At 35.2% G+C, this 25,135-nt stretch overlaps 1 protein-coding gene across 3 annotated transcripts in view; it reads right to left on the reverse strand.

The window, feature by feature from the left end:
- Positions 1–2,003: 2,003 nt before the first annotated feature.
- LOC117415827 (copine-8-like) overlaps positions 2,004–25,135 on the reverse strand; it is a 110,334-nt gene continuing 87,202 nt past the window's right edge. For all 3 annotated transcript variants that reach the window (XM_034026673.3, XM_059027186.1, XM_059027185.1), the window contains 7 exons: positions 20,011–20,057; positions 19,350–19,531; positions 17,109–17,236; positions 12,410–12,512; positions 9,503–9,560; positions 7,687–7,760; positions 2,004–3,531 (listed from right to left, as the gene is read on the reverse strand). In XM_034026673.3, the coding sequence (XP_033882564.2) occupies positions 3,343–3,531; positions 7,687–7,760; positions 9,503–9,560; positions 12,410–12,512; positions 17,109–17,236; positions 19,350–19,531; positions 20,011–20,057 (781 nt within the window). In that variant the 3' untranslated portion in view covers positions 2,004–3,342. The remainder of the gene's footprint in view (positions 3,532–7,686; positions 7,761–9,502; positions 9,561–12,409; positions 12,513–17,108; positions 17,237–19,349; positions 19,532–20,010; positions 20,058–25,135) is intronic.

The following is a 25,135-nucleotide window of genomic DNA, read 5'->3' on the forward strand; positions in this document are numbered from 1 at the left end:
TTAATAGAACTGTTTGTTTGTTTACTGTTTGGTCATCAGACCATTTGGTTTACAAAATAAAACAGAAACCATTTCACCCGTACTTTGTTGTCTGTCTTTCATTGTTGGATTACTGCACCTGCTCTACACCTGCACACTAATTACCACATTGCAACACACATTTATTTTCCCAAAAAAAGGGTATATAAATGATGGACATTGATGAAATGTTTTTGGTTTCTTTTTAATCACCCGATCCTTGACCATGACATGCTTGAGTGACTATGACTGAAGCATATGCACTTAATCATCTAATTAGTGAGACAGTTGATTGGACACTGGATATGGAGTGATTTCAGCTTGAATAAAAGCAATAAAGAAAATCACACAAAAAAAAAACAACAATATGCCACGTCTGTCAAGAGAGCAGCGCCTTCATGCAATTGGCAAGTTGGAGGCTGGACAAGGGCAGTGTACTGTGGCTCGTCGTCTTGGGTGCTCACAGCCAGAAATTTCAAACCTGGCGAGACGGTATAACCAGACACACTCTGTCAATGAACTGGGAGACCAAGAGTCACAAAACCTGCCCAAGATCGACAAATCACATCTAGTGAATTTTATCCAAATATAAGTGATACGTTTCTTTTGAAGCTCAAATATAAGTGATACGTTTATTTTGATGCACAGTATATATATATATATATATATATATATATATATATATATATATATATATATATATATATGCAGTTAACTGTAACAGAAGAGTACAACCATTAAAAAAGATCATAAGATTTGCTCTTTTGTCGAGGAAGAGTGTACTGCATTTATCCTAAATAGGCCTATTACTTTCCTCTGTCAAGTGCAGGAGATACAAGACAGCACTGTAGGATACTTTGCTTGTGGATCATCCTTGATGTAAATGGCAGACTGACAGCAATCAATTCATTCCTCATACAAGTTGGTGTTGATTTAAGAATTTTTAATCAATTTAAAAATTGAGATTTTGTTACAGAAATAGTTATTTTCAATGCTGATTGCATTTTTTTTTTTGACGAGGCAATCAGTAGTATTTTAGTTACACCCTATCATGCTTTCAAAAGTAAACCTCTGATAAACCACTTTTTCAAAAGTACAATATATTGGTTATCTTGTACATACGATTGTGCAAAGAAAAAATACATTACAAAGCAATTCAACACTGACACAAAAGGTATAACAATTTTTTTTTCAACATCTGAAGGCATTACATAATTCCAAGAATTCAGTGAGAATTTAAGGCCATTTTTGTACTAAATTTTTTTTTCTTGTATCTTGACACGCTACTCACAAAAACGGTGCATTTCTTGTAAAACTGTACATGCAAAACATAGTGCGAGCTATAAGATATGAACAAGCATACTATGGATTATTTGGATATCACAGTAAACAAAGTTCATGTGTACAAACTCAAATGGCTGTGCATTAGAATTCTCTGGCATATTCACCTGATTGGCGCACACATGCACATACTGTATGCATAGCAAGGTGACATAATAAGGTGACACCAGCAAAGCACACATATGCTAAAACCAATATCCCTGTCTCTAGAGCTACCTAGACTTTTCAGATGGAGATCCAAAATTAAATACTAACTAGGCAGCAATATACAAAAAAAAATATTTATCATCATACGGGCATGACTATATGGGTTTGTTAAGCCTTCAAATCGAGAAAGAGGGATCCAATAACTTTAGGCTTACAACTGTATTTATTCGAAAATTGTTTTTGTAGTTGCCAAGTATTGTACAATATATAATGTCAGTTTGAATACTTTTTTTTCTGGAAGGCTATGATATAAAAAAAATCCATGGTGAACAGCCGACAAACAATTGTACGATTAGACTGCAGTGCACAGTTTAAAAAGAAAAGAAAGAAAAGAAAAGAAGCACTTTTGGCAACTCCAGCCAACCTGGGCTCCATTCACAAAGCTTTAACCTTTTAATTTTTAACCTTTTTTAAGTCTGCTTTGAATAATGAAATCGTTGTAGGCTGATATTAGTTTATTTAAAATGCATCCATAACTACAAAACCCTCAATGGTAGTACGTACAGTAATTATAAAAGAAACTCATTCATTATTTGACAAATGCTATGCCTGGAAGTATTTCTCAATGTCTCAATTCAGCTAGACTTCTAGTCAAAAAGTTTGTTAAGCAATTTTAACGGTTTATTTTAGTCATATTTAAAATGCATACAAAACTTTATTAAACACAAACTTTAAAAAGACACATTTGTGAATAGGGGACCTTTGTTTCCAATAATATTATAACATAATATTTTATGTGAAAATCCAACATTATATATACAACTATATATAATGTAATGTTTCCAGGGCCTAGATTTTCAAAGCCTTTTACACCAAATCTTCATTAGCATGATTTTCTCAAAAAAAGACACCTAAAAAAAGTTAATAAATAATAAATTAATTCTTATAGTTTCAAAATTGTAAAATTGTAATTGGTGTTATTTTTTGTTTCTTTCTTTAAGAACAACAAATTAACTGTTAAGAATGATTTGAACGCGTTGATATTAAATGCATTTAGAAAACACAGAATATAGTTAAACCTGTATAAAGAGGATGTTGAGGTTAAATAAGCTACCTTTGCAGACGGTCCAAGTTATTTTACATTAGACAACAAGGAATTGATAGCAAGGTAATTTCAAGACCAGCAGCCTTTTGATTATGTTGGCTCTAAATACAGGTCTCACTGCAGCTCTTTTGGCACCCCCCCAGCAAAAGCCTAGAATGCTCTAAAGAAGGGATATGGTTTCACTTTTTAGTACGTTTCATCTGCAAGGTAGCACACACAAGAAGTATAATTATTCCAAAGTTTATATTTAAAGTATGATTATAAAAGTATTCCACTGTAAAAATCATTGACATGTAAACATTAAGAGATAGAGGAAAAGCATTCCCATGGTTATTTACAACAGTCCAGGATTAGGAATCCTGTTAAAACAGGGTTAGACTGTTAAAACATGGTTACACCTTTTCCCCCATTAACATTTTAGGAGTTGTTCCTTTGTGACTTTCCTTTGTTCCTGCTTTCTGTTTTTCTAAGCTTCAACTCCTTCAGGAAAGCTGCTTTATTTCCAAGGCATTCATGAAGACATCCAGATTTGTACGCAACCTGTCTGTACCGTTCAATTTTTTAAAGTCCTTAAAGAAGAACTTTAAATGGAAGTAAACATGTCATCAGAGATGCTTTCGAGTTCTGGAGTCATCCCAGTCTACATAGTGCAAGCAGATAGAAGAGATGTCTGGGCAGCACATAGTGGTTCTGATGGGTGGAGGGCTAGGGGTGGCAGGCGATTAGGAAGGTCAGATCTGGGTTTGCAGAGGGTGCCCGGGGGGTGTGTAGGGAGGGGGTGCAGGAGACGGCTTGATCGCTCTTGCTTTCATGTAAGACAAGAACTGGTCCGGAATCTCCGCAAGTACATCCTTTGCCAAACGGGCCATGCTCAGGATGTGGTTTCCCGTCCTGTCAATGTAGTCTCTGAATGGGACAAACTGAGAAGTAAAAATAAAAAAGAGCCCAATTAAGTTAGGCAATGGTCCAGCTGTATAAATCCTGAACAGTGTAAATACTGTATGGGGAACCAAAAAACATGTGAGACTGTGGCTTCTCGCGTAAGGGCTTCTCTGTTTGTTTTTGAGATATGTTTGCCTTTGAGAGACTAATTTTTCGAAACCTTGAGCTTAAAATAATAAGTAGTCCTTGCCTGCCTGCCTGCGTTTAAGAAATAAATGGGGGAACAATGGGAGTGTTCACTTGTGATTTTGGTTGAATGAGTTTATTCCAAACCCAAGCTGATTGGCCAATGTTTAACCTAATTAGGTACCTCTCAACAGAACACAATACACTCAGGTTTCCTAACAAATGTTAATTAGCATGTTTGCAGTGCTGAACAAGACTGAATCTAATGATACAAACAGATAATTGGTCTTTATTGGGCAAAGGCTAATAGAGTGAACAATATGAACAGTATGATAGGCCCTTTCAGATGGATTCTATCCAGAATTATGAGGTGTATAATTTGTCTTTTTATTAATTCCCTAATTGTATAAAATGTAGCCAGATGTAGATTTGTGCTGGTGATGGAAACCTTTCCCTCTTGCGTGTTCCACACTGTGCACCTGCTGCCACTGTCATCTGCTGTCAATATCAGAGGAAATGTTTAGCAATTAACTATGGTTGGCCCTGGTGCTCTGCACTGCAGAGTGTATTCAATCTATTAATTTGGAGCTAGTCAGATGGAAGGTAGCCTCACGAAACCTGAAAAACATTTCAAGACATGAACACTGAAATGGGGTCTGTTCTTCTCAACAATGTCAGGTTCATATTTCTGGGAAAGCAGGCAAAACCGTGAATTGGCAGCCAGGAAAAGCAAAGAGGGAGACTTCAGCTAAACATGTTCCTGTGCAACCAAGATTTAGTGAGAGGCATTTAGTATATTCCTTGAACAGTGATATCAACTAGAAGTAAATAGAATAAAGTTTTAAAAAAATGGCGACAATACAATTAGCATCATTCAAATATTCTGCATAAAACAGGAATAAAATAACTATAATAGATGTGGCGGAGTGTCCCGCCCCTTTGTATGTATTTGTTTATCATTATTAGTTTTTATTATGATTTATATTATATATGTAAATATATGACTGCAAATATTATGTGTTCATTGTATTATTATTGTTTTGGTTTTAAAATTACCTTGTGAGAATGCGTGACTGTCAGCTACAGATTGTTTAACTGGCTGACAGTCATGCAGACTTGGTAGACCTGTGCAGAATGTGACCGAGGGATAATATAATATTGACAGCTAGTTAGTCCCTTGGTCACAAATATAAAAGATCTGAGTTTGGCTGCACAAAGTGAAGGGTGTTCGAGAGTGGAGAAGGGGTGTGGAATGGAGGTCATAGTTTAACTAAAAGAGATAACAATCGCTAAATGTTCTGGTTTAGACCCAGCACAATACTTGTTATTGTTTGTTCGTTCGTTTTGGCCAAAGTGCCTTTTGCTTTATAAAAGCGTCTCAGTGTGCCCCGCCATTCCTTGTTTTGGTTTCATTTCCCTGGTCTGACGTCACCCCTACAGCTCTCCAACTCACAAGAGCACACAAGCGAGGCTGGGACAACCAGACAGAAAAATGCAATTTACAGTTTCCCATTGTTTGAAGAAATACAAGTTATCCTTCATTATGTGTAAAAAAAACCCACTAATTTATTACAGCTTCTAAAAGGTTTGTTGGAGAGAGACAAACAATCTAGTGTTGAATAACCTATTCAATCGCCCTTATCTTGTGGATACATAAAGCTTTCTGGGAGGACATTTTCCTTATCTTGACTGTTTCAGCACCTAATTTAGCTTGTCTTTTTTTCAGTGGATAATTTTTAAATTGTTACCATTTAGCTCAGTAAGATAAAATACTATCAGGATATGTGGGGGCTCAGAACAACTGGATGGTTAATAATGTAATTCCATGAAAGGGTTTAATTAATCAGCTCTCCCTTCTACTTCAAACAATGTGTGCATGATGCAACTCTCACTGCATCATAAAGAATATCAATCAGCTAAGAGAACTATTTTCCATAATGGCATTCAATTACTGTAATTATCACATGCAATTATACCCTGAGGAGTTAATTTACGTTATTTACTGTAAAACTCGTTCGATACTCAGATACTGGCATAACAATTTTCTCATTTTCTTGATCAGGTCCAGTCTTCTCACTGAGCAGATTAAAAATACAAAAACAAACAAAAAAAAAAACTTGTTCCTACTCACACTGAAAACTACCCAAACATAACTGTGCATCTCCAAAAATTGTCCTGTTTTAGGAACTTCCAATCTCTCATATCCTTGGAGTCCAAATAAAGCAGCATCTTGTGGTATTTAAAACTACCAAAAAAAAAATTGAATAAAATGCACTGATAATTGATTGTTTATTGATTTTATTTTATTACCCATCATTAAATAGTCTGAGCGAAAGCTATTTTTTCAAGTTCTAAAGAATTGAAGTTTCGTCACTGTTGAAGTCTGACTGAAATCAGTTCCTCTCACATCAGGAACTCACATCACAGTTTCCTCACCATTAGTGACAATTCGCATTCATACTTTGTTAGGGACTCATTATAGTTTGCAGTTTTTCCATATTTTGTGAGGATTACCCATACTGTATATCGTCTGTAAACTCTGAAAGGTTAAGAGAAATGTATACATGTACTGTACATAAAAATGCATTTAGACATTTAAGTTTACAAAAGAGGCACAGTTTGTTCACAGGTTTTTATGGGCGGATTATAATTTCAGAAAAATACATTAGGTTTGAGTACAGTCTAGTTTGAAGAGCAAAGAGGTGCATAATTGAAATTGAAAAGTCAAGCTTATACTCTATTGACTTTTTCAAATGACTGGTTCGATTATGTGCTGCTCAAGAACCCTGGGAACAACAAGCATTTCAGCATCCAACCACTTCAGAGAGAGTCACTAGAGGTTTGTATGTCAGTCAATTCTGTGCTTTGCTGTAATAATATGCAGTCAGAAACTGGAAAGCACTTTAAGTACAGTTATTTAAAACTGTTGTATCATGAAGCTATTGAAATGTATCACAAATGTTATATTCCTTATTTTGTTGCTATGTGTGTGGGTGTGTGCTTTTAAATTTAACACGCCATCTTCTATGTCAGAGCAAACTAATACAATAATGCACCTCAGCACTACTTGCTAAACATTCTAAATGGTGAGAACCATAATTCAAACAACCCAGTAGTGGGCCATTCTCTTGGAGGAATGAGCCTCTTGTGGCATCTATGCCAATGCCAAGGCGAGACAATTAGGAAGGGGGTACTAGTGAGAGTATTCACTTTTCATAATGCTTTCAATTAAAATGTAAGTTGTAATATTGAATAAAATAAAACAAATCACGCATGCATGAGAAATGGCACAGAGCAAAAGACAATGCCCGAGGGAGCCCCGTCCCATCATCTTAGCCTTTTGATAAACAATTACTCATTAGGCTATGTGTTTGTGGGGACTGATAAACATGGTACAAAGCATTTAGATGTATTAAAAAATAATAAGCATTCTAAAAAGAATCATATCTACTTCTAAAATGGGTCATTCCTAAATTACTTGGATGACAATGTTTATGTTAGTAATTGCCATTTTATTTGTTTCCCCCTACAATTTCAAGGCACTAAAAAGTAAAAAATAATACATCATTACAGCAAATTGAAAATTCATAGTATTTACAAAGAGATGTCGGCACCTGCTGTTGTTTGTAAGTGAAGTGTGATATCTGAAATGATCATTTATTGAGTATTATAATAAAACAATGATTCTAAAGATATATGCTGTTGTTACTAGAGATCAGTTTTAATTATTTCCCTAACAGCTACAGTACTTTGACTTGCTAAATGGCAGACTAAACACTGGGTTTCTTTAAAGCAATGCCCAGCAGCACATGACACACATCAATAAGTACAGCAAGTTTGTCTACTTTTCAAATACATGTAAATACATGTTAACAGAGCTTTTCTGATGTTATATCACTAAACAAAGGCTTGATTTAGCTTTAGACAAGACAGAACATAAGTTCACATCTAATTCAAACGAGCTATGTACCTGAACAATGTTGTGAAAGAAAACTTGAGCTACGTACCTGAACGATGTCTCTCTCTGCATATCTACCTCTGGATGATATTCTAATTTCATCACCGTCCAACTCAATCATTGCTGTAAAGGAAAGGAAAAAATAAAGCCATCAGTAACTGGATTCAGTAAAACAGGCACAGTGATTTTTTTTTTTTTTTTTTTTAATAAAGGACAAATGTAATATTGTTTCCTTACTTCACAACCGTCTGAAACACATTTTATCATCAAAATGATTTTGCTTTAAAATAGCGTTGCTGCCAACCGTTGGCATATGGTGTATTCAGAATTTTTTTTAACATCAAAACTGGTTGTTCTCATAATAGCAGAATGGGCACTAAAGGGTAATAGTTTAACACAAGGAAATACAAGAACCACACATTTCAATCCTACAGCATTTTGGAGGACCTTGATTGAAAATCTAGACCTTTTCTAAACCTGCCTTTTTGGGACATTTTATGAACAGGCAGAAGCCATTACTTTACTTTTAGTTCTATGGTTTCCAAGGTAACCCTGATATCACAGTTCCCGACAGTAGCTAGTGGATGGAATTTGAATGCCTCAGTGCCAATCAAAAAAATGAACTGATAACAGGGCAGGAAAAGCAAAAAAGGGCAGTATCTCCATAAAAAAATAACATTAAAAAGATAACTTAAATTGGCGATTTTTAAATGTATGTTTATTCATGAATAATTAGTGTTAGGGTTAAGTATGAATTACTGTTTACTTCATTTAAATGTAACATTACATATGTAATTACATTTCAACTTAATACACTTACCGGTATTACAAAGTGTTACCATTAAAAGTTACACCTAATACTCATGCTACAACTGTCGTTCAGCAGCCTATAATACTGAGACAAACCTCAAAGACAACCGGGTTCTTACTTCGGACAACTTCTTATACAGTAAGATCACTTCAATCCTTCAAATAATCTCCTTCCTGACCGGAAGACTGAAGTAAGATTCTCCCTCTTGGGATGTCATGTAACCAGCAGCTTACAACGTGGAATTAGTTCCCAGCTTTACCGTATTTTACACAGTGGCTGTCCCTGCTTGGTTTCTTATCTACTTTTCAGTCTGGTAGCCAAAGATAAGACGTCTCAATAGCCCATCTTTTTGTAAGAGCTGTCTTTCACAGAGAAGATTGGGGAAAGGTACACAAAAACATAATCCCACCCTGTATTTATGTTACACACCTACAACCTAAGACCTTATAAAATATATTTACTCAAGACCCTTCTGAGGTGGTATATTATACAGTAGCAGTAACTCCAAAAAATACTGAGAGATACACTACAGATTCAAAACTATTTCTAGCCTTTTGTTTAAATGGTCATTAGGGTTCTCTGCAAAAATATAGGATCTGCTTAGGAGGACAATGTAGAAGAGACACAATACCAGGTTTTTGCAAAAATAAAGGCAACCTATTGACCTTATAGCCACATGAGAAATCCTACGTTCATATTATTTTTATAAATACACAGCAAACTGTTAAAAGACTGACCTTTCTCACCATTTATTATAACTTGGCTGAAGTCAATACATTGGTTCTAGATATATTTTGAATATAGGATAGGGTACTGCACGATGCAAGCTGTTATGACATCACAAGTGTGGGCTTCCAAGCTGTCTGCCCTGAGACATTAATAGATATATGGAGCAGAATATCACAGAATTATTCCTTCCATTTTTTTTTTTCTACCAACACCATAACACTATAGCAGTTCACAGGATAATTCCCATTGCAAAAGATGATTCCTTACCATTACAGAGAAGAAATTATTGTTTCAAATGTTTATTCTTTCCCCTGTACTTCCTTACCATCAAATTCTGCTGGTCCAACTCCAACAATAATTATTGACATTGGAAGGGTAGAGGCCTTGAAAGAAAAACAAAGGTTATAGATCAGGTATTAACAAAATGTATAGATTGCACAAGTTGCATGTCATTAACTGCCAGGTATTCCTCTTCACTGGTTACTAATGATAACCATGTACACATACTCCTTTAGAATGTACACATACTCCTTTAGAAAGAATAACCAGCACCTCTCCATCATAATAACAGATATTAAAAGCCAACAAATCGTACCAATGTCATCACCTCAGCACTAAAATCCATTGAATAACAAAATCATTGTGGTAAAAGTCAGGTGTGAGCATGTGTAGCAAATGTCAGCTCTCTGGATTTTAACATCTAGAGTTTAACAATGTTACAATAGCATCATAACAGAGTTTTCAACCAGACCAATCATCTAAGAAGTATAAGGGCTCTTGAACTGTATATTATTATTCAGTACGGTTAGGTTCCACTTTATTTGAAAGTCCATGTAAGTGATTAGAATGCACAGTCATGATTCATGACAGGACTTCTCTCACTAGTGGATTTTCCATGCAGTTTAGAAACTCCACTGTCGTGAGAATGTGACGTAGCCACACATATCAGAAACATTCCTCACGCTATGGGAAGTGCGCGGCCAAATCGCGGTACAGCTTAAAAGGGTGGGTACATTTCTCACGCTAAGAACCAGAGCACATTTTTTGCATGGAACAATGGCTGAAAGCCATACCTTGTTCACAAGATTTCAGCACTGCAGATCCTGTTTGTGACATAACCTAACACAACTTTCTACTATAACTAAAGGTCATAACAAGCACGTATTTATTATCAACTGAGCCCTGCAAGCTTCTTTGACCCAAAAGGAAAAAATAAGCATACAGTACGAGGGGTTTAGAGACCTTGTCATTCAGTATTTATTTTTTGATGTGACACAATTTATTCAGCATTTCAAATTATTGCCAAAATACTGAAGCTACTACAAATTAAAAAGATGCAGCCCTTACCAATAAATACAAAAATAAACAAAGAAATAATGAAGCCCTTTGCAAAGCACAGGAAGATATTATCTTCATCCTTTACACTTTTGTTATCTTTGTGTTTGGTCATCGTATAGCTGATTACTTTAAGTTTAGACTTTTCCGCCCCTTAGCAATAAGATGCAATTTATTGTACACTAGCCTTAAGTAGCGTCTATGATTGGTACCTACCAAAGACAATAAAAGTCACGTTTGTACCCCAAAATGTACTAAATTAGCATAGCTGGGAACTGGTGGCAGTGGCGTCCTGCACCAGGCTTGAGCGACCACCTAGAGTTGAAGTAACATCTCTTAAACCAAATTCACTGCGTAAGATTTGTTTCAGAAGAATGGAAACATGAATATGAAAAAGAAAACTGTTGGTTCCACTAATTTGTGCAAAAAGACAAATACAGGGCTTAACATTAGCTTGCTGCAAGATTTACATAACATGGATTAGCATCTCCTGAGAAATTTGTGGTGGCCAAATGAGGCGAGCTGCACTTGTGGTTCTTCAACACCTAAAAACTTAGTGGAACTCTAGTTTAAGAAAGCTGTGCGGTATCAGTAGTCGCACAAGGCCAAATTGGAACAGAAACATTGAAATATACCCTCCCATATTTGAATATTAATGAAGTTATTTGCATTTGGAAGAATTTCTAGCCCTAAAAGAAAACTACATGTAAACCCAAATTACCTGAAAGGTACTACCAAAATAGCGTGAAAAAAGTTAGCCTTTTTTTTAAACCCTGCCACTAATCTGCTAGTGTACATCAGTGCTCACATTTTTTAATTACGATAATTGATCAAGAACTTAAAGCCTTGGTCTTAAATATTTTTTATTATTATTATTATTATTCTTATTTTAAAGGTATTCCTGAGACTTGCAGAGATCTCTTTTTATATTTATACCTTTACAGTAAAATACAAAAGATGCTCAGTTCCATGCAAATAAAAAACGGCGGTGATGACACAGAGAGTTTTATCAGTCATGGAACTAGTGCCCTGCCTTGCCTTGGGCACTGAACATCTGCTAGTTTGAAAGAATGATCTGGAACTGGCTGCCTGTAGTCAATACGGACACATGAAAATTATATCAAGTCATTAACAGGGCTGGCAAGCTCTCCCTGCTGAGCTGAATGACTGAACCTTCCTGGATTTGAGGAGCAACTTGATTAAAGGGCTTAGGCACAATAAACACAGAGCAATAAATAAATAAATAAATAAATTATAAAAGACCTGTAGGTCTGCCTACTTCATACACTTTGATGACAAAATACACTTTAAAGTCCCATATATATATATATATACATAGTATATATATAATCCTGTAAGAAACATACATGCTGTTAACTCTGACAATGCTTTCAATCACAAGAAATTGTTGGCTCTTAAAGGGGTTGTTGTTACAAAATAATCCCATAAATCTCATTTGTCATTCACTTCTATTTGACAGGGCTCAAATGTGAAGTTCTAAAAGAAACACATCTAGCACTACAGTACAATAGGTTAAAGAAAGTTGGCAGAGTTTGCTTGCCTTACTTCCAGGAGGTCTTACTGTCACTTCCACGGTCATTTCACTACAGCAGTGTCTTCAAAGCATGTAGTCAATATAGGAAGCAGCTGATTGGGTGATGACAGGAGATAAGGCGTTGATGGGTCAGGAAAAATTCACTTCCAGGTGAAATGACCATGGTAGTGCATGACTACCTAAAAGCAAGGCTTGCAAACAGAGGTATATTTAGTCTCTTGTTTAAAAATACAATGGGTTTGTGACCCTTATCCTCAGTACATACAAAATGTATTCACACTCAGGTTAATAACATTATTGTAATTAGGTATAAAAAAAAAAAAAAACATGCCAGTCACTTACATTGACAATCGACTCTTTTGTCTGTGCCATATCTGAGATCACTCCATCTGTTATAATCAGCAAAATAAAATACTGTGAGCCATCTTTCACAGAGGCAGCATACCTGTGTAAAAGGTACAAAGGGCTTAGTTAGTCTGGACACATCTTATGTAGAATAAAGACTAGTGTTTGTGTGTGTATACATATATTGGCTCTGTATTATAAGGGTGGATAACAGAAATATTCACAAATATACAGTAATTTGATTTCTGCCCCCAGTGGATGTAAACAATACTTATTTGACAAGTACTGCACAGTTCATGTACATCATGAATAGATAGGACTAAAAGCCATACAATATTTGTTTCTGTCGGGCAGATTCATATAAATTAAAAAATACAGATAGAAGTTTCAGTCATAGACAGGAACAAAGGATTAAAACGTAGGATTTATTTTTGAGGATTTCTTGTTGAAGATTATAGAAATTCTGGTTCACAGTAACACCGTGCACCTTCAAATTCAATGACTATGAGATAACAATGCCACATTTTATTGACTTCAGTTAAAGCTGCCCATTGAACAAATACAATGTACTGTACATGTCATTATGGCAAAGACTTGGATTGACATACATATTCTCACTCAGTATATAAATTAAATGATCAGTGGTCAGTATCTGAAACGGATCACCTGGATGGCCTCACATTTCATTGTCCATTCACACTAGTGCTGATTTCAGCGCAGAGAAGCGTACAGCTGTCAGTGTGTAATATTACTTCTGCTATACCTTATGATAATTATGATATTTTATTGATTTTGTTTTTTTAAATAAAGAAATGCTTGTATATTTATTATACATTTCTTCCTTTCTGAAGTCTCTTCGTAATATGCAGTCTACTTATTAATTTTTCAGTGTGAAGCTTTCAACAAGGTTTCTACAGGTTTATAAAAGCCATCCATCCACTCACCAGTTCAAGCTTTACAAGGTGCTAAAAGCAGAAACATATTTTTTCAGGGGTGCATCTAAGGCTGTAAAAGTTTATACAGAAAGTATCATAATTCATAATACCTTCTCACATTGTACACCCCTGACTACTTTTAATACAGTAATCTGTCGCATATCTGACTGCAGTGGGACCAGAGTAAGGGCGTATATGTAAAAAGTCAGATGAATTAATCCTGTTTTAAATACCATTATACACAGCTGTAACAATTACGATATTCACACAATCATTGTTTTGAGATTCAGCTTTTATTAGGGAGCTCCCCTAAATCCCTTGTTTAGAAAGATATAAGGTATTAATGCTTATGACAGAGTAGCCATCTGCCGTGTGGGTTGCTGAAGAGGTTGATCATGGCGGATAAACGGTTAGGGCGGATATGTGACGGGTGGATATGGGATGGGCAGATACGGGACGGATTACTGTACAATTTAAGTTGAAGTACAATAGAAATAGAAATATACTGAAGCAAAACAGAAATACTACTCTAAATGGACAAGTGTACTATGTTATTGTTAAAATTCATATAATGCTAATTATTTTTAATATAGACTAGAGTAATTGTGTGGTATGGTTTTCAAGACATTGTTTGGCCTTGTTTTTGTGCCCTGTCCTGGCAGCTTTGTCTTGATCCAGCCTTCAAGCACTACAACATATGTCCATTAAAACATATGTTCTGCTACAGCTAAACTGCGTTTAGTCGAAGAGATTATTAATAACTGTAGTGATATTTGAAAGTCAAGGAACAAAACACAGTCAATCAAGGAGCGACATCATTTGGAAATCAATATTGCAGAAAAGAACTGAGAGTAAACTTAAAAAAAAAAGAAAATATGAGCATTGGCAAAAAAATCTGCTTGAGTGGTGGACCGCCTCTGGATACGTATTTAACCTCATTTTTTGTGATCTACATTCATATTTATACATTGGGTGGTGCATATTTGTAATATGGGAATGTAATAGGGTTATAATATGTAACCATATTTTGCATGTCTAACTACATCCAACCCTTCCTACACACAAAGTCTAAACAATTTTTGTTCTGGTGCCTACAGGCTTACCCACTAGTGCATGTACATGAAATGAACAGGTAATAAATAATGATGCACTGGGTGACCTAATGTAGCCTGTTTATGTCATCATATGTATTGTTTTACACGAGTAGCCTACTTAGCTAATCAACAAATCCATAGTCATTGATTCAAACATAACTAAATTCATCTCTCATTACAACATGCACATAATCATTTATGTGACAGGCCTATTTGATATCCAGAACAAACACTTAAATCAGGTCAGATTGTGTGGTTTATAAACCCTCTTCAAGATACCTATAGGATATTCTTATATAGGAATGTGTAGTATTTTGTAATACTAATGTGTAATATGTTGGCGGACAGGATTTACCCAGTCTACTTTTTGGTTAATGCCTCAATTTTAAAAGCTGACTTCTCCTGGTTTTAATAATGCTCTATTGAGAAGGTGCTATAACTATAACTTAATGAATTGCACGGATTATATAATTAACATGGGAACGGCCCAAATGCTTTCGCAAAGTGCTGTTAAGGAAACGTGCTAATAGTACTAATTCAAGCACAGCTTTGTGGGTTTAGATCATTGTGGGTTTAGGGTATTAGCACTGATATTAAGACAGAAATGGTACTAATGCCAACAAAAACATTCTGTGTATCGGGCCCATTTAAAGCACATTGCTCTAACCTGGATATAATGCATTTTCTGAAAATTTCTGCGATTTATTTAAGGCACCACAGCCCTCCTATGATAATTATCCACTCAGTTCATTAGGGTTCCTGGAGTTGCATGCAGAGAAAAGTCTGCAGCAATCTGTTTGTAAGCCAGTAACATTTTTATATCTGTACTGCAGCAGTATTTTATTGTATGTATATCTTTGAAGAGTGCATTGCATGTTACAAAAACATATTTGAATTAGGTTTTTTAAAATGATCTCATCAATTGAGAGTGCTTGTAAAAACATCTCATAAACCTGTCAGTCAAAAAACTGTCAAATATAATTGTGTGCCAAATAAAATTCAGATACTGTGGATGGAGAGAACTGTGTATGTGGAGTTTCAGTTTTTCAAAGCTACTTTCATTTTCTAAAAACATAAACCATTTTTGCAGCAACTGTATAAAGCTAATAATTATGTTGCTTTTTCACATAAAGTGTCACTTGTGCAAGAGAGAGGTCATTTAATTCTACAACACATGAAGGGTCCACAGTGCATTGTTTCATCGACATTTCACTGCAATATACTAAAACGCCACAAACCATGCTTTGGGCTGAATTTTGAAGATAATGTTGAAGTGTCTTTTAGCAAAGTCACCTGCCAAATGTATTCCAGAGGTTGGATTCCCCAGATCAGGGGATCAATTCATTTACACAAATGCTGCTGTTTATCTGCTTGGAGTTATTTCGAATGTAACAGTAGAGTATTTTACACAGCAAAAGGGGGTCATTGTAAGGAGAACAAAAATAGGCAATTATATCAATGTACTTTATAATTGTAACATCTTTTTTTGTAAATAGTAATTAATAAATAAACAATAAATAAATAAATAAATAAATAAATAAATAAAATGGCAGATTTCGTCTAATGCATGCTTTCGTTAAAAGATTGTGATATATTTTCTTCCCCCTGCATAAACAAAATAAACCATACTGCTCCTGGTTACCTTTACAAGCAGGTATATATCGCATTTGCAGTCAGACAGTGTGTGCAGTATGTATGGAGCGGCTTCTTAACCGTCCGGAAAATGGCACTGAACACAACGGAAGCAGTAGAACTTCTACCTGTGCAAATGAACAACCTTTCTCACTAAAAGGTAGATAAATCTCAGCTGGGGGTCCTCAGTCAGGATGCCTAATTTCATGAGTGAAGAACGTTTGGGAACCCCTGTTCGAAGGGACTCCACAAATTGGCAAATTCTGGTTTCTGCTGGGAAGGAGAAGAGTCCCTTATGGGTGTGTTTTGTTTTGTAGGGAATATGACAAAATGAGTTGTAATCATGCAAATAATTATGCTGCACTGCATTCAAAGGGTCTTCTGGTACATAAATGAGAGATAATGTTACACTTGATTAGTAAGGCTGCTAAAACATTTTGAAAATCCATAAACTATTAAACTAATATCAAACAGCGCACAAGTCTTTACTTATCCCATATATATATATATATATATATATATATATATATCATGCTTTATGTTATTTAGCAATGAGGTTTTCCAAATGTTCTGTATTCACTGATGTATCTAATTTGTTTTTGTACCTCAATAGAAAAGTGTATTACAGTAAATGAATTGAAAGGCATTGTTTGTTTTCTTCATTACATTTAATTTTTTTTTCTTGAAAAGGCCCTGCTCAAACAGTGATGTTTAGTTTACTTCATGTAGTTTAAACATTTATTAAAAAAAATAATACATAATTAAATGTGGTAGCCTTCCTGATGAGTCTTTCAACATAAAATATTATTTGAATTGCAAAAAATAGCAAATTCTGCTTATACATATTCATATCCTATCTTGTTTTGATCCTGAATACCTAATCTATTTGAGAATATGAAGACAAAAAAAAAAAAAAAATCTTAGTAACGACGCACCTGCCATAGCTACAGCATCTTTTTTTCTGTTAGTCTTGGGCTTTTTTGATATATAAAGCTATATAGATTGTATAGAATGTATAGGCACTAGAAAGCTTACCTTGCTACATGGTTGATGACAGGTGAAAAGTTTGTGGGCCCATACAAATGCACAGACTTCAGACTCTGGTAATATGCCTCCATTACTCCGTCAATCCTATAGCAATATGGATTAAGAGGGTTTCCATTCTGAAAATATTAAAAATGCATATTATTAAAAAAATATATCTAAAAATAAGTCATTTAAGTATTCATCTGAAACATGCTCATTTAAATGGCAATGCTAGGACAACCCAGCTCAACAACTTACTTGCAAATCAACCCACAAGAACAGCATGAGCAAATCGGATCACAGTATTTCTACTGTAGCGCCTTCTGCATAACCAAGTTAAACAGAGAGGCTTGGTTTAAAAAGTACAGTCAATACCGGTATTGATTCTTTTGTGGAATCAATAGAAAAAAAAACATTTCTACAAGGGTAATTTAAAATATAAGCTTGCTTAGATTGCTCTATTCACTTATGGCTTGCAGACAACTATAGCTAATCACAACTCTTTGCTGCATAGCAGATTCAAAAGAGGAAAAGGAAGTCTGAGAAAACGTAACCCGTCCATTACAAAAAATCACTTTTTTATATCTCAGCACTGTTGTATTGTGATCAGATACCTACGTTACTCTTTCATTCTACTCTCTCTCTCCAGTAGGACACAAAATCTCATATGCCTAACAGCACAGTCAAAGGCACATGTTTTCCCTTCACTTTCTATCTGGGGCAATTCATCAGACACAGAATTTGGATCACGTGCAAGAGCACCACATTATACTCAAATGATTTTTAGGCAAAATGTTTTTACACTAGGTTCTTATAAGTTGCATGAATGCAAACTTTGTGCAAACCACAGTGATTTTCGGGAGTGTCAGTAACGTGGTAGTTTTCTGGAAGCAATTCACTTTAAAATGCTTGACATTTGGAATGAATTTGTGGTCCTATATACTGTAAAGCATACAGCTAGACACAAGATACGAGTAGTATCGCCAGTTCTACAGATCATTTAAATAGTGTAAAAAGTGTACATTTCCATTAATTAATAAGCAAACTTGTGGTCAGTGATTTAAAATACTACAAGCACATTTAGTGAACAGGGCAATGAGAATGCCTTCTCTGTATTACTTCACTATATAATGTGTGGCATTCGTTTAAAAATCTTCTCTTTGTACACAAACAATAATTCTGTTTTTTTAAGAAAGCTAAAAATACACCTTCAACAGGTTTATACAACTGCAAGTGTTATTTTCTCATCTTGTGCATGTTCAATATTCAGCATGTGAAAATATAATCAGAAGATGCTAACTTCTCCAGGGTGCAATAACACACATCCAAACACTTTCTAACCCACAGTCAATGTTCCTTAACTGCTTTTAAGGCAATTACCCAGGTGAAACTGCCTTAAATTGCACTGCGGATCCATAGCGAGGCCACCAGACCTATAGTGCTGGAGGACAACACAGATCTGGCGACTCCACTGCAGAACCACAGGTACCCTATCGGCCACAGGTGTCGCTGATGCGCGGTGAACCGTGGATTCCCCTGCCGACCTAAGCCCTCCCTACCTGGGCGGCGCTCGGCCAGTTGTGCGCCGCCCCCTAGGAACCTCTAGTCACGGTCGGCAGTGACATAGCCTGGATATGAACCTGCGATCTCCAGGCTAAGGGCGCATCCTGCACTCCACGCGGAGCGCCTTTACTGGATGCGCCACTCGGGAGCCCTCAATTTGTGATTTTTGCTCTTTTTGTACTGTGTTTTAATTCTTCAACGCCTAGGAGAATACTGGATACATGTCACGAACAGGTACGTGTAATTCTACCTTTATTCACAATTTCATCTCATTAATTTACTCTAACAGTTTATTGTTCATTTTGATTGTCCTTTCCCTATAACCCCTTGTTATAACGAACAAAAGGCTCGTACCCCAACAGGTTCGCTATAGGGAGCTTATACTGTATAATGACAACCGATGAAAGTGTTCTGACAACTGTTCTTGTGAAATACTATACTGTGAAATCACATTTATGGACCAGAAGCAGCATAAACTTTCAAATCATATGTCATTTTTTACATTTAAAACATGCACAAAATGTCTGGTTTTGGTTATTGTATGTTCAGTTAATGGTTTATATAACAATGGAATTTTTTTCAAATTATAATTCCAAATGAAACAAACAAATACTATAGGCAAAAAGACTGCTTAAAAGACTAAAGGATTTTAGATTAGTTAGTGAGAATACAGGGATTCAATTTTACCAAGGCAAACTCATGTGACACCCTTCCATCTGGTGGTAGCTTCGCACCAAACCCAAGAGCTGGAAACATCTTATCAGAGTCATAGTCCTGAATGATTTCTCCAACAGCCTTAAGTGCCATCGCATATGCATTCATCTGATAAGGGCTCATGTAGTGGAGAGAGGTTGGCTGGGCTGGGTTACCTGTAGGAAAACAGTATTGGTATGTATTAGTCTACTGTTTAAAAAAAAAAAAAAAGATGAATTTATTTTCTCATTGGTTAATACATTTCTCTTTGAATAAGAAGATTCAATATTAAATAACAATTCATTTGCCCTCTGTTTCTGGAGTGATGTTGCTTTGTAATGTAACCTATCTGATGCTAATGTTTCACAGTTTATATTGGATTATGAGAGAAATAACCCTATGTAACTTTAAAGTTTGAATTGTAATGAGAATGACATACTGTAAAAAATAGTTTACATTGATTGGGTAATACAAAATAAGAAAATTATTTTTAAAACATCATTTTTGTTTCACAATTATTTAAAATAATTAGCACTGATTAGCAGTAGATTAGATAACGACCAGACATAAAACTGCTTAAATCTGATTAAATAATGAGTCCATTTAGATGTAACCCAAGTATTTTGCAAAATTATCTTGCAACTTCTGCACTCACCATTTGATGCAGTAAAATCAATGGCCACGGTAAAATTGATCTGTGTCCTAAAAGAAAACCAAGTTAATTTTTAATTATGTTTTCTGTTTCTTCCACTCAAAAAGCCATTACATTATTTACACAGGTCACTACTGATAACCCTTAAGCTACAAGGTAAACCCTGGTAGCAATGTCTCAAAACAGGACAAGTAAATAGTTTTTATGACACTCCTTATGACATATGTATCATACTGTTGGAGCCCATCGTATCATACGACTAAATGACCCACTTGACATGAAAAAAAGCAGCCATATTCTTCAACATGACAGCTGACTAGAAACGTGTGATCAGTGGGGATGTCTTTTTTTCCCCCCCCGAGTCACTTCATTTCTAACAGCATGGTGAATGCTCAAAAGCTGAACATACTCTAATAGTTATACCTGCTGGGTAAGTCATTTATAATAAGAAACTAAAGCACCAGCATTTTAAATGATTTCTAACTAGTCAACTTACACATATGGAAATCATTATTGTCTATAGTGAAACTCACTACCATTCATGCAACAGCTGTCAATACATCCACTGAAACCACTTTTAAAAAAATATATAAATTACTGAAAAAACTGAAGGTTTGTTGCTTGATTGGAAAAAAACTCAACATTAACAATATATATTAGTATTTTTAAAAAAAATTCTTTAAGGAATTGCATATATATTTATATATTTTTAGATGTATTTTTCATGTTAAACCACCTGCATATAAAGATATACCGTATTCCTTCGAATTTAAGGATGCACTTTTTCAACCATTTTTTGCTTCTCAAAACTAGCCTGCATCTTAAATTCGATAAAAGTATAGTGATACATGTATTAAAAATCGCCAACAAAAGATGTGACTACCCGAGTACACAAACAGCAACGTGACTTACTGCCGAGAAAAGACGAACCAAAACTTTAATGCCCGATCTCGAATCATCCATGACAGGTAGCCATTTTCAAAGATGTGTCATTAGCTTCTTGAGGAATTTGAAGAGAAGCTTTTACAATTTCAGAGCTTCTAACAAACAGTACCAGCTTGGACAGATCAGAAATGCTGATCAGACCCCTGTATTTTTTGACATGCAAAGCAATACCAAGTTCACAAACTGGGAGAAAAACAGGTGTGAGTAATCATGACTGCAAATGAGAAGCAGCTCATAACTAATGTTCTGTGTGACAGCAGACAGCCTCAAACCGCATCCATATGCGTAACTGAGGTTGTATATTTGTAAATGCATATTTATTTGATGTTTTATTTTTTTTTCTCAAATTGAGGGTGGGAAATTTGGGCTGCGTCATAAAATCGAGGGCATCTTAAATTCTGTGAAAACTATTTATACAAAAAAGACTGAAGTGTTATTTTTAGGCTTGCTACTTTTCAATGTTAAATCGGCAAAGCTTGTTAAACGTCGAATTCCCCAAAAATATGAGTTAGACTGAAATAAATGTATATACGATGTCGGTAAAACCACTCACTATTTCACAAGTAGTTTTCATGCTTGCTGTCTGTCCCGTCTCTGTTCCGCTCTGAATGGCTGGGGGTCGCTGTCAGTCATCTCAGTAGTCCGTTAGTACTGTAGTTTTTCATTGGCATAAAAAGTCTGTTTTTTTTTTTAAAGCATAAAGGTCGATTTCACCCATTCTCTGCTTGAATTGAAAAATAAAAATCTAAAAAAAAGGTAAATTCTTTCTAAAATAAACGTCGATTTGGCAAAAAAAATATAAATCGAATAGTAGCAAGCTTAGTTATTTTCAAAAGTGTGAAGTTAAAAAATGACAAGTTTATGAAGAAGCTCAATATTTTTTTCCTACTTAGGAAAACAAACCAGCTGAAGTTGATAGATGGATACCGCCCAGAACGACCATGTTATGAACAACCAGGAACTGCTAGAATACAAGTAAGGAGTATCAGGCCTGAAGTCTATAACTGTCTCGGCTCATTAGGCAAGAGTTATAGCACAACAGAGGATGAATGAGGTGAGCCATTGATTCCGCTAAAGCGCAGTGGTGACAGGTTACAGGGTTTTACGGACACGTTTACACATAGCAGAAGTTATGCGTTAAATATTTGTAAATAATACACTTGAAGTTGTTTTGACATTCAAAGTATTTCTTCTAATGAACGCATTTCCTTCTATTGACTGCAGTGCAGATATAAACAACAAGAAAGAAATGGTTACAATGTAAGTTGACTGGTAAACAAAAATTCCCATTGATGTATTAACAATGAGAAGACTGACAGTGAAGCCTCACCTCAGTAAATGAGTTCACTGAAAAAAACTTTTAAAAGGTGTCATTTACATATTATGTAGCTGGGAAAGGATATGAAGTATTATATTATCAAACATTTTTCTTGGTGTCTGATGGTTGGTCTTTTTATTCCGCATGAATCTTGTGAAATGTCTTCCACTGCCTACACATAATTTGTCTGGTGTATACAGTACTCAATACTTAAAATTTATATTGAAAGGAACTTTATTTGTGAAAGTGGAACTATTTTTTATTCAAGACAGGTCCGAGGGAAATTACTGCAGCAACATCAAAAAGAACCACTGAAACAAATGTAGACGTAAGGGGTTAAAATCTTCTAAAAACTATTACATATTACAGAAAATCTGGTGAAACATTTCATTTTTACTCAGCGGGTAAGAGCAAATGAGAACACGATTTTAAAAGAATGAATCTCCTACTTATTAAGAATTGCCATTGTGCATTTTAACAAGTAATTTAAATACAGTACCTATACAAACACAAAGCCTATTTTGTATTTGAGAATACTTCAATTCTAGAATCTGCCATATGATACTAAAGCTTTGATTTTTAATCCCCAAATCCAATTCAATTCCTAGAAACACAGGCACTACAGAGATGAAAGAAATTACTTGCGCTGAATGACTGATGCAAGTGGAAATAAGTCATTTCACTGTTCAATATGAGACAAGGCTGGCATCATTCAGTTCAGCTTGAAAGAGCAATATGTAAAAAAAAACAAAAAAACTCCCTTGGGAGCTGAAGGCAGCAACCTTTCACAGGGTTTTCAATCCAGCTTTTAACAGGTTTTCACAGAAATGCATTTGAGTCAACAACTGGCTGCTCTAGGTGAAGAATGGCTTTAAATGCCATTTCCAATCTGAAGCTTGATCTCAGCCCCATTTTAAGTATCTAGCAATCTTTCTGTCATCAAAAGTCAACTTCAACCCTGGAAGTCCTGCCTACATTCCACTCAGGTTTACAACAGCAAGTCTTCATATTCAAAGATAATAGCTCCCTTGTTGGAGCCATTTATATTTATTATTGTAATAATTTGTTTAAAATAGTGAACATGCATATAAATAACAAACATATACCCCACCACATCTATGATTACAAAATGATTAACACATTTGGCTGTGAAGTGAACAAATTCAGTCCTGGCTATTAGTACAGAACCATATTATAACAGTCACTTCTCCTTATAGCCTTACTGTGAAACATTTAATTACTTTACCGGCTCCCACATAATTCCTGCTGTATTCTACTAATGCCACTGCTTCCTACCTTCAGGTTCAATTTAGCCCATCAGCTCTGCACTGCCTCTGCTTATATTGCTGTGATCAACAGGAATGTCTGGTTTCATAGAAGAATTCTTAGAAGAATTTCTAAGCCACGAAGCAAAGTTAATGTCAGCAACACAATGCAAGACTGGATTGGCTCTAGAGCTTCACGGCTCTGGTCAGCATATTGCAACACAATGTTGTTTGTTTACAATGTTGAAGCTGTTTCAATATGGTTTCTTTTTTATAATGGAAAAAATATATACATCAAACTATAGGTGTTTCTGTGTTATTTATTTGTCACAGTAAAGCAACGTAGAATGAGAATTGGTATAAGCTGCACATAAAGCTCATATAGAAATAATTTTTAGCAGTATTTCACCAAAAATACATACAGCTTATGTAATGCTTTCCCAAAACTTCACACTACACACTGTTAAACTCATGCCAGATTCTGTCCATATAGCAGAAGTAATTGGTGCAATCTGGCAGGGAATCATGATGCATTTGCCACAAATATGCTCCAACTCTTACTGAATTTCACAAGAGACAGTTGATAGTTCAGTGTGCAGATGGCACAGTTGGACTACATGAAATCCAAGAAGAAAGCTGATTTTCCACAATCCGTACAACCAATAATCTTAACAGTTTTATTTATGTGAGAAAATTACTAAAACACCACAGGTAACAGGAAACAGATTGTCTGCAAGCGCAATACTAAATGTAATAAAACTGCACAAATGTTTCTACAATAAGTTTTTTCCATTATTATTCTAATACAAAAGACATTGACAAAGACTTCAATTAAGTTTGTTTTATTGAGTGTATAAAGCTATAGATTAAAGTATATGCTGTATTTCATCCCTAACTAGAAAACACTCAATAGTGCCACATTTAGAAATACTAAAAGAAGCATAATTAATTTAAAAAAAAAAAACCACTTTCAATTAAAAGCCTGAGACATTGAGAAAGACTTTATTTTGAAAAGTCTTTGTGATTAAATTTACAAAGTTTATTTCAGTATTTTGTTAAAGAACACATTGTACCTATAGCGGATAATGTGTCAGGGAAATCAGCTACAGATTTATCCCAACTAAAACAGGCAAATGGAATATGCCTTGCTCCCTAAGCGAGTTTAGAACCAGTGCATGAGAAGAAGATTTTCATCCTGCTAACTGAGCACTTCAACATAAATACAGCTTTGTGATGAAGGTAAAAAAAAAAAAAAAAAAACACTCCACTAATGCTGTCGCATATACTAATCATACAGTGGAAGCACCAGCTGAGAAAAAACGAACCAAACGAAGCAGCTGAAATTTCAAAATTTCTAACACTTCTGAAACCTAGACTAGCATAAATATTTAATAAGATATATTTACTGTAAATGTGTTTTTAATCCTCGTTTTAAAAGTAAGGAGGCAAATTAGAATTGGTTGTTTTACAAATTTGTGTGTATCAACAACAAACATTACTATGGCATTGTTAACTCTGACCATCCAAGAGTGGACGGGTTAAACATAATTCCTTGAATATATTTTAAGTGCAGTCCCACTTACATGAGGTATTTTGTCAC

Source organism: Acipenser ruthenus, chromosome 7 (genome assembly GCF_902713425.1).
Source record: "Acipenser ruthenus chromosome 7, fAciRut3.2 maternal haplotype, whole genome shotgun sequence".
Taxonomy (NCBI): Eukaryota; Metazoa; Chordata; class Actinopteri; order Acipenseriformes; family Acipenseridae; genus Acipenser; species Acipenser ruthenus.